The 10,845-nt window shown below is 47.3% G+C and overlaps 1 protein-coding gene across 1 annotated transcript; it reads left to right on the top strand.

The window, feature by feature from the left end:
* The first annotated feature begins 8,905 nt into the window (after positions 1-8,905).
* On the top strand, positions 8,906-9,214 carry LOC141021797 (uncharacterized). Its single transcript, XM_073497646.1, has one exon. The coding sequence runs from the start codon at positions 8,906-8,908 to the stop codon at positions 9,212-9,214; it is 309 nt and encodes a 102-aa protein (XP_073353747.1).
* The last annotated feature ends 1,631 nt before the right edge of the window (positions 9,215-10,845 follow it).

Raw genomic sequence — 10,845 nt, 5'->3', positions numbered from 1 at the left:
AAATATTCTTTAGCCCCATAAACGGTGTGTTCCTATGTACAATGAGATGATATATACACATTCTTATTTGGTTGTATAAAGTCTCAGATGCGCAGAGACCCGTTGAATCCATGTGGACATTGAAAAGAAAATTCGTAGTTTGTTGGTTTAGTTATGGGCAAGCACATATGGCAACAATTTTAATCTCCTTCAAGAAAAAATGGTGGCTTCTATCTACAATGAGACATTTTGGTAGCACAGAGTTGCATCCGAAACAAAATCCATGATTTAGTTGGCTTATTAGTTGTGGGCAGGCATATATTGAGCAAATTTAATTTCCTTTAATAGAAGAAAAATGGTGGCTTGTCGTCTACCTTAGTTGTATCTACGCCTTTTAATTTCGTAGCACAGAGCCCCATTCAAAATTATGCCACCTTGAAAATAAGTGTATTTTTTTAGTAATCTTGTGTTTGAGCTAATACCGACACTAAGAATTTAGTTCCTTATGCGTGAAAAAACATATACTTTGGTGTGTGTTCACAAAAGTGTTTAAAAAACACAGATTCTGGTCCTAAAATTTACATATACCTAACAGCATGTGTAGACCAGTTAAGAGACCTTTAATTTTTTTAAGTAGTGCTTCTATAAACTTTTTATTGTGCCTACGTGCAAAAAGAACATAGGAAGTTGCTGAAATGTTTGGAGGATTGCCGTCTTGGTTCCTAATGAATGCTAATTGTAGAACGTAATAAACCCTAGAACTCTTTGATTATAAATTAGTCATTTATAATATATCAATAATTTTAAGGACTCTTCAGATTATAAGAGAAATGCCATATAGGTCATAAATGCATAGGCATTCCAAAAAAAGGCATACAAATTGAGCTAGAAGGTATGTATAAATTCATGTGAAACTGAGACATAGGCAAGCATACATAGGAATTTTGCAGGATCATTCCTACGATCTGGAGGGCCATTATATTCAGATTTACCTAACGTCTCTAAGAAAATCTTTTGAAACTCAGACCATCCAGATATATCAACATGGAAAAGCCTGCTAAAAGAAACTTTTGCAGCTGAAGATGCCTGATTATACTTCCTATGGGCTTGTTTTGAAAAGAATTTTTCCTGGCATGCCAAGAAAAGATCATGCAAGCTACTGCACATGAGTCCAAGAAATTATCCAATGCAGACATACAGTTACAGTTATAACTTCAAGCAGATTTCGTACGTATAAATTTTTATCAAAGAAAATAAGCATAGCATTAGCACTATTGGTGCCTTCCATGATGGACAAATTGACATGCAAATCAAAATCTATATAAATTTACTCCTGATCATGGCCAGCACTAATTAGCATGGCCCTATGGGCCACAATTGCAAAATCTAAGTATGATCCATGAGAAGATGCACACAAATTTAACTACTTGGCATAAAATAGCATACGTTCATCATCTAACAACAGTAGACTAAAGAGGTAAACAATCATAGAATAGATTATGTGTGCAGATATGATGATATATAAGCCTATTCGATTATTCCATTCGATTTGATGATATGAAGCACACATTGAACCGTCTCTTTCTTTTCTGAAAGCAAATAACACTGGGATAATATTCAGTAAGAAGTGCACACAACAATCATGCCAGAGAATATAAAAAAACTCGACTCAAAGAGCATTGTATTGGGTTCTTTAACTTGCCCTACCAAACCTGCACTATAATTCTTAGAGAGATGGGTTGAAAGAAGAAGGCAAGTAACCTGAGAACAAATAAGAAGGTCACATAATTGCTACTGAGGCCTGAGGGTTATATAATTGCTAGTCAGGATTCAACAGCAACAAATGTGAAAAGCTCTTTTTTCTATCTCGAGGTTCCAAGATCAATATTAATTTTCTACCCCAAGACATGCCAAAAACCCTACTACTCTTTTGCACATCTAAAATACTTTGCTGGAACAGAACATTGTGCAAACTATATATCCACTCCAATGGGTGCTCCTCTTCTACATGCGCGCACAAGGAGGCGACCTCATGGTCCTCATAGCAGTAGGGGTAGGCGAACTCGGGTCTGGCCGCCTTCTCGCCATCCATGTCCGGCTCCTCTATTTCTAACCTTCTAGCAAGAACTTTAAGGCATGTCGGACATATACGAACAAAGTGCAAATTTAAAGATTTGTAATATTCAAGCATACTAACTGAAGGAGCTCCTTAAAGAAAATGGAAAGAACAACTTGAAAACAGAGTGTCATTTGTGCGGAAGTTCACAGAATGAATAGGAGACAATAATTTCCAACATAAGAAAGAGGATAGCCTAAAGGAGACGATAATTTCCATCAGAAGAAAGAGGATAGCCTAAAGGAGGATAGGTTGATAGTACTTCTTAATTTAGTTACCCAGTCAATTTAATTCCGGCCTTAACCAACCTTTTAATCATCCTGAAATTATGGGCATGCCATCATATTCCTAGCTTCAGCACCATATTAGCATCAGTTATATCTAGCATTGTCCTACTCTTACCTTCAGCAGCATTTTCTAAAGAAGTACAGAAAGCAAAAATTAGCAGCTATTATACACTAACTACATATGGAGAACAGGAAACATTAAATACCTTTAATTTACAAAACATTGTTCTTCATTAAAAGGACAAAAGGATAAACAAATGGAATAAGTCTCACTGGGTAATTTGGAACAACTGATTCAACTTCTATAATTTGACCCTGCTAACAAATGATTTATTGGATAATTTGGACTGCTGTACAAAATTTATGAGTGGAACTAATTGCTCAGTTTCTAATTTTTTTTACTTGGCACATCCACTGAATAAGGTGAGCTCATTCTCTGAAGCAAATAAAAAATGCTTTGAAACAGTAGTAGCAAGTTAAAGATCAAGTTGGAAGAGTAAGGTCTAAATGGCATCTCCCTTTTTCTAAAAGGCAAAAGATCTTACTGGCCTCGTGACTGAATAAGATGTGTAGATGAAGAAACCATCACATGAAGCTGCTCAATACAGCTTAAATGAATTCACTAACTTGAAGTAACAATGAAGAAAGAAGAAAGGATTCATAAAATGCAGATTCTCTCTTCTTTGAACATATTACATGACTCGACATCTTCTTGTAGGAAAGGAAAAGCGAAGAAGGATAAAATAAGAAAAAAGCAATGAATAGAGCATCAAGGAATCAGTATAACAATTTCAAAATACAATAATTTCAATATCTTGCAAAATCACAACAAAAAATGAAGTAGTTTTGAACAATTAGAAATACATTATACTGAAGGTTGAGTACAATTTGTCATTTGGATTGAGCAAATATATAGCTGCAGAAATTTTGCAAAATCAACACATAATAAGAACCTAAGGCTCTCTAGACTCCTTTTCCTTGCTAAATATGCAGGCTTTCCATGGAAAATTTTACAATATATTTGTTCTATGAACAAATGCTTCCTTTCATTCCTTTTTTCGAAGCAGGTAGCATGCCATCAGCAGCCCAGCACCGAACAGCCAGCGCCCAGTCACAACAATCATGCACGCACCAACAAGCCAGCAAAAAACACAACAGGTGCCCGGACACACACACACATAACTAAGCCACTATGCAAACACACAAGAAGAACTCGTAGCTAGCAAGCGAGCGCTACGGCCACCAGTTAACATGACGGCCACAGAAATATATCCAAGCTCGCTGATTCCCCAACAACATAGCATTCACAATGCAATACAGCACAACCAGACGAGCTTGAACACAATTACCAAATCACATAGTTCTGGACTTCTAGTAAAGAATGGTCCTAAGAATTGAACAGATGGATTTAAAAAATATACTTCCGCCTACAAACAAAATCATGTTAGCAGTGCCTGCATATATTTCATCTGGTATAACAATACATTACTTACACTCAGAGAATTAAAATCCTAGCTTTAGAGCATGAAGCTAACCAACCAGAACAGTATGTGATACTACCACCAAGCTAGCCACAACAATCATGCACGCAGCAGCAAGCCAGCAAAAAAATACAATGGGTGCCTGGACACACAAGTTACTAAGCCAGCAAGCACACACACAACAAGAACTCGTAGCAATCAAGCACGGAGGCTAGGAGAACAGCTGGGATCGAAACGGAACTACCTTTCTAGAGATGGGATGCCCAGGAGGAAGCGACTGGAGGCGGCAGCGGCGAATCCAGGCAGCAGCTGCGCAAACACGAGACCTGCATTTCATCAGTTGGAAATGGAAGCATCCATCATATTCATACATACCTGTGTTTCTTTATAAGCACTCCACTTCTCCGCCTCACACCGTTGACCTCCACCTCAATAACCTGGTTAATCAACAACACATGATCCATGGGGTGATGATAAACCTTGTATATATCTGAAAATTGATGGGAGGCAGTGTGGAGTATTAGATCTCTAACCTCTGACGGGCCGATGAGCCAATGGAAGAAGGGGATGGTGAGGGCGGCGTTGAACACCTAGGCCCAACGCTGGAAGGGAGCATCCAGAGGAGCACCTCACGGACGGCCTCCTGCTGCTGCGCGTGCAAGCACCTCGCATCCCGCCTTCTCCTCATCCTCGCCGGCCAGCTCTTCTTCCTTCCGGCGAACTTCTGCATCTTGCGCGCGAACATCCCATGAACACGTGCTCCAGCAGCTCGTCCCTGTAGTCTGTCTTCTCCACCATTGGCCGAGGCCTAATTTGTGCTAGCAAAAGAAATCGCATCATGAGCAAAAGAACGAACTCGCAACTAAAATTTCAAATCGAGATTTATCCATTAGAAATCCCAAAATATATAAATAAAGGGGCTTCTAATTGACCAACTGAGTATTTCGAGTTGTGCCGGAATCCATGGTAGAGCACCAGCTGCAAGTGTCGTCGACCACCGACCGAGGCCGCCGTCGGCCGCACGACCGCAAGAGCCGCCGTCCGCCACACCACGAGGAAGAGGTGGAGTGCAGCCCCCGGTGCAACGCGCCCGAACCCCAGCTTCGTCGCAGCTCCCGGTCCAAGAGCGGATCGAGCAGCGGCCAACCTCCAGGTCGCACCCGTCCTCGCCGGCGCAGGCCGACGCCGGTCATGCTCTCTCCCTCCGTCTCATCTTCCTCTCTCTCTCGTAGGGTTCGCGAAGGAGGAGGGGACTGGGGTGTGCACTTGCCCCGGTGTCATAGAAGGAGAAGCTATCCGCGCCATGGAACCGAACCCCCAGACCTGGTCCTCGGGTTCGCAACTCGATGCCGCCACCGGAGCGTCTCCGCCACCGCCGCTCCTCTCGTGTTCCGGCCGACGCAGAGATCAGGAAGGAGGAGGAAGCTAGAAGAGAGAGAGAGAGAGAGAGAGAGAGAGAGGAGACGATTGGGTGGCTAGAGGAGCAAGCTCGACGGGGAAGGGTGGGGTGCGGGGGGAAGTAGAGGAGGGAGGTGCGTCGGGCGCGGCGGCTACGGGGATTGGGAGAAAGAGGGTCGGTGTTTGACTGACACGGCGTGGGAAGGGCATGGGACGCACGTCGCGCCGCGCAGTGCGGGACGATTTTTATCTCCCACTTGATGACCCGGTCAATAGGCGCGCGGAAGAAAACAAGCCCAGCAACCGTTGTGTGGGACCATCAGCCAACAAGGCCCATCCGTCATAGTTCGCGGGGCGGGTTCGTACGCGGCAGTCCATCCTCTATCTCCCTCTAACCAATTGCAGACGAGCTCGCCCACTCTGCATGACGCGGAGGGCGCGGCGCGCGCGACGCGGCGCAGTGGAGAGGCACGCGTACACCCAGAAAAGTTTGACCCAGCCAATCGGATCTAGCCCGAGCCCACACGCCATACACTGTCCAGATTTCACCACGCGGTCAAAATGACATGAGTCAATTCTCAGTGAGATCCAACGGACAGCAGGCAAAAAAAGACTCGGTCAACAATGATCTAACGGATCAAGGGAGCCTTCTCCATGCGAGTTGGCCAGCCTCATTATTGTTTTAAATGATCATGATGCCCTCATGTCCGTATTTTATTTTGTCGACACCTCTATCTCTAAACATGTGGAAATATTTTTTGTTATCGGCTTCCGCTTGAGGACCAGCGAGGTCTAAGCTTGGGGGAGTTGGTACGTCCATTTTGCATCAAGATTTTATATCGATAATTATTGCATTATGGGCTGTTATTACACGTTATGTCACAATACTTATGCCTTTTCTCTCTTACTTTACAAGGTTTACATGAAGGGGGAGAATGCCGGCAGATGGAATTCGGGGCTGGAAAAGGAGCAAATATTAGAGACCTATTCTGCACAACTCCAAAAGTCCTGAAACTTCACGGAGGCATGTTTTGGAATATATAAAAAATAGTGGAGAAAGAATCAACCAGAGGGGGCCCACACCCTGGCCACAAGGGTGGGTGGCGCGCCCTACCCCCTAGGCGCGCCCCTGCCTCGTGGGCCCCCTGGCAGGCCTCCGGTGCCCATCTTCTGCTATATGAAGTCTTTTACCCTGGAAAAAAATCATAAGCAACCTTTCGGGAAGAAACACCGCCGCCAGGAGGCGGAACCTTAGCAGAACCAATCTAGGGCTCCGACGGAGCTGTTCTGCTCGGGAAACATCCCTCTGGGAGGGGAAATCATCGCCATCGTCATCACCAAAGATCCTCTCATCGGGAGGGGGTCAATCTCCATCAACATCTTCACCAGCAGCATCTCTTCTCAAACCCTAGTTCATCTCTTGTATCCAATCTTTGTCCCAAAACCTCAGATTGGTACCTGTGGGTTGCTAGTAGTGTTGATTACTCCTTGTAGTTGATGCGAGTTGGTTTATTTGGTGGAAGATCATATGTTCAGATCCTTAATGCATATTAATACCTCTCTGATTATGAACATGAATATGATATGTGAGTAGTTACATTTGTTCCCGAGGACATGGGAGAAGTCTTGCTATAAGTAGTCATGTGAATTTGGTATTCGTTCGATATTTTGATGAGATGTATGTTGTCTCTCCTCTAGTGGTGTTATGTGTACGTCGACTACATGACACTTCACCATTGTTTGGGCCTAGGGGATGGCATTGGGAAGTAATAAGTAGATGATAGGTTGCTAGAATGACAGAAGCTTAAACCCTAGTTTATGAGTTGCTTTGTAAGGTGCTGATTTGGATCCATATGTTTCATGCTATGGTTAGGTTTACCTTAATACTTCTTTTGTAGTTGCGGATGCTTGCAATAGGGGTTAATCATAAGTGGGATGCTTGTCCAAGAAAGGGCAGTACCCAAGCACCGGTCCACCCACATACCAAATTATCAAAGCAATGAACGCGTATCATATGAGCGTGATGAAAACTAGCTTGACGATAATTCCCATGTGTCCTCGGGAGCGTTTTCCTTCGTATAAGAGTTTGTCGAGGCTTGTCCTTTGCTACAAAAAGGATTGGGCCATCTTGCTGCACCTTATTTACTTTCATTACTTGTTACCCGTTACAAATTACCTTATCACAAAACTATCTGTTACCGACAATTTCAGTGCTTGCAGAGAATACCTTACTGAAAACTGCTTGTCATTTCCTTCTGCTCCTCGTTGGGTTTGACACTTTTACTTATCGAAAGGACTATGATAGATCCCCTACACTTGTGGGTCATCACCCGCCCTCTTGAGCCCCTGGTGCTTTACCTTGCCGCCACTCCCTACTCCGCCAGCGCAGCTCTAGTGGCGATTTGGGAAGAGCACCAGGCCAAGGATGCGTGGCGCCGTGCCGCGCCCCCAGCCGGGGCGATGCAAGACCCGGAGGGCACCACAAAGGATGCAGCAAAGCCAACGAATGACCAGGACCAGCAAGACGGCGTCCTTGGATCTGCAGAGGCCCTGATGAGCGACCAGGCTCTAGGGGTTCCATCACCTCAGGAGGCGCCTCAACCTCCGACAGACGTAGGCCCCGTTGACGCACCCGCCCTCGTCGAGCACCCAGTGTATTTTGTCAGCATGGTACTGCGGGAGGCAAGGGCACAATACCCCATGCCTTAGAAGCTTTTGCTCGCGCTCTTGGTGGCCCCATGCAAATTGCGGCACTACTTCCAAGGTCGCCCAATCAAGGTCGTCTCGGCCTACCCACTAGAGAGGGTACTCAAGAGCCCCAACGCTGCCGGAAGAGTCACCGAATGGAACATTGAGCTGCAGGCATTCCGGCTGGAGTTCAGCACAACTAGGGTCATCAAGGGAGCCACGCTCGCCGACTTCATCGCAGAATGGACGGACGCCCCGGGGCTTGAAGCAGGCGAGGATCGATCCCTCTCGCCAGGAAGTGAAGCGCCAGACGGTTGGGTTATGTATTTCGATGGCGCGTTTGCACGCCAGGGCGCGGGGGCTAGAGCAGTGCTCATCTCGCCCACCCAGGACAAGCTCTACTATGCCGTGCAGCTCTGCTTCCAGCAGGGCGAGAAGGTCTCCAACAACATCGCGGAGTACGAAGGCCTCATCGCTGGCCTTAAGGATGCGCTGGCCCTGGGGGTGAAGCGCCTCACCATCAGGGGCGACTCACAGCTCCTCGTCAACTTCTCCAACAAGGTATACGATCCAAGGGACAAGCACATGGAGGCATACCTTGCGGAGGTACGCAAAATGGAAAAGCAGTTCCTGGGCCTATAATTGCAGCACGTGCCCCGTGGCACCAACAAGGAGGTCGACGACATCGCCAAAAGAGCATCCAAGCGACAACCCCAAGAGCCTAGCGTCTTTGAGAAGCGACTCTTCAAGCCGTCGGCAGCCCCTCCACTTTCGAGGCCAGCGCCGCCTCGGGAGGAGCTCCCCCAACCACCTGCTCGGGAGCCCTGGCCTGTGGCCCGACCTCGGGAGCGCGCCTACTCCTGGCGCTCGAGCCTCAGGAGGGGTGCTGGACCAAGGATTTCAAGGAATACCTGACGCAAGGGACGCTGCCGAAGAAAGAGGAGGACGCAGAGCCCATGGCCCGACAGGCCACGGCGTACTGCATCCAGGACGGTGAGTTATACAAGAAGCAGCCAAATGACGTTTCCTTGCGTTGTATCTCCAGGGAACAGGGGATCGAGTTGCTAGCTGATATACACGGCGGAAACTGTGGGCACCACTCGTTGTCGCGAACCCTCGTGAGCAAGGCGTTCCGCAGCGGGTTCTACTGGCCTACGGCGCTCCACGACGCGACTGAGCTAGTGAAGTCCTGCGAGGCCTGTCAATTCCACGCCAAACAGATCCATCTGCCAGCTCAGGGCCTCCAGACCATCCCGCTCTCGTAGCCATTCGTAGTCTGGGGGCTGGATATCTTAGGCCCGTTCCCTTGAGCGCCTGGGGGCTACCGCTACCTCTACGTCGCCATCGACAAGTTCACCAAAGGGGCGGAGGTAGAAGCTGTCCGCACCATCCCGGCCGGATCTGCAGTCAAGTTTGTCAAGGGTCTCGTCAGCCGGTTCAGGGTCCCCAATTGCATCATCACCGACAACGGCTCGCAGTTCACTAGCAATCTCTTCAAGACATACTGTGCTAACCTTGGAACGTAGATCTTCTACGCTTCAGTGGCGCACCCCAGGAGCAACGGTCAAGCCGAACGTGCCAACGCAGAGGTCCTGAGAGGCCTCAAGACCAGGACTGTAACGCCCCGACCGACGCTTCAGAAGACTTCCATATTTTTTGTGATCACCATGTGTTTCTTTTGTGCTTGCTCTTTTATTGTTTTCATTGCATCATGTCATCATGCCATCATGTCATTAATTTTTAAAACTCAACTAAGTAAATTGCATGGATCTTCGATCCATTTAAATCGAGGGAAATGCACATGGTGATTTCTCTTTATAACATATATCCTCCCAATATTATTAGGGAGCTATATTAAAATACTCCATTAATTGGAGCTCACCATAACACACTTGCAAATATCCCAATGCCTTTGTTATATTAATTCTGGGTCTCCAACCTCGCCATATATTTTTTTCATCATATTCCGGAGCTCCACCAAAAAACCGAACATTTTTGGACCTTCCCAACCCTCACTTCCTATTCAAATCATTTGAATTAAATTCAAATTTATTTGAATTTTTATCTTTCAATCATGCCACTTCTATTTTTCCTGGATCAAGCGCATTTTTGTGAGTCCAGGAAAATTGTCCTCGTGCTCAAATTCTTTTCCTTAACCCCCCTCTGCCTTTTCCTTCTCTCTAATGCTTTTTGTTAAACAAAATTAAAGGAAGAAGGGGAGAGATCCCAGCCAGCCTCCCAGGCCGGCCCATCCTTCCCCCCACGGCCATTTGCCCCTCCAAGGCCCAGCACCCCGTGCTCTAACCCTAGCCGCTCCCTTGCCGCCGGGAACGGCCTTCACCGCCCAGATCCGTCGATGCCTCGCCTCCTCCTTCGGGTCCCGACGACACAAGCCCCGACGACCCCTCTAGGACCTATTGAGGTCGCCAAGTCCACCCGCCGCCTGCGCCCTGCAGCCGTCGCCGTCCTACTGCCGTGCTGCGCCCCACCTCCATGGCCGCCTCGCCGCCTTGGCCTCGCCTGACCCCATCGGCCGGGATCCCATTCGCCAGCAGCCGCACGCCACTCTTCGCTCGAGTCCCAGCGGCCTCGTTCGCCTCCTCGCTGCTGCCTTCGAGCACCATCGATGCATCTTCGTGGGGAACCTGCCAAGCACCCCTGGTTTCCCCCAAGCAACACGCCGCAAGCGCCAAGAACCACGACGGCCCTCGAAGAGTTTGGATTCGACAAGTCCGACGACGCATAGTACCACTACGATTGCCATGTACATCTTCCAACGCCGTAAACTGCTTCCCGAACATGTGTACCACTACCATCGCCGAAGACCCGTGTAACGGAACCGTCAAGTTCGACTACCTCCGCGTGTACCGCCACTTCCACTACCGTCGCGAGAACG

Source organism: Aegilops tauschii, chromosome 4 (assembly GCF_002575655.3).
Source record: "Aegilops tauschii subsp. strangulata cultivar AL8/78 chromosome 4, Aet v6.0, whole genome shotgun sequence".
Lineage (NCBI taxonomy): Eukaryota > Viridiplantae > Streptophyta > Magnoliopsida > Poales > Poaceae > Aegilops > Aegilops tauschii.
The sequence above is the reverse complement of the archived record's forward strand: the minus strand, read 5'-3'. Positions and strand labels throughout refer to the sequence as shown.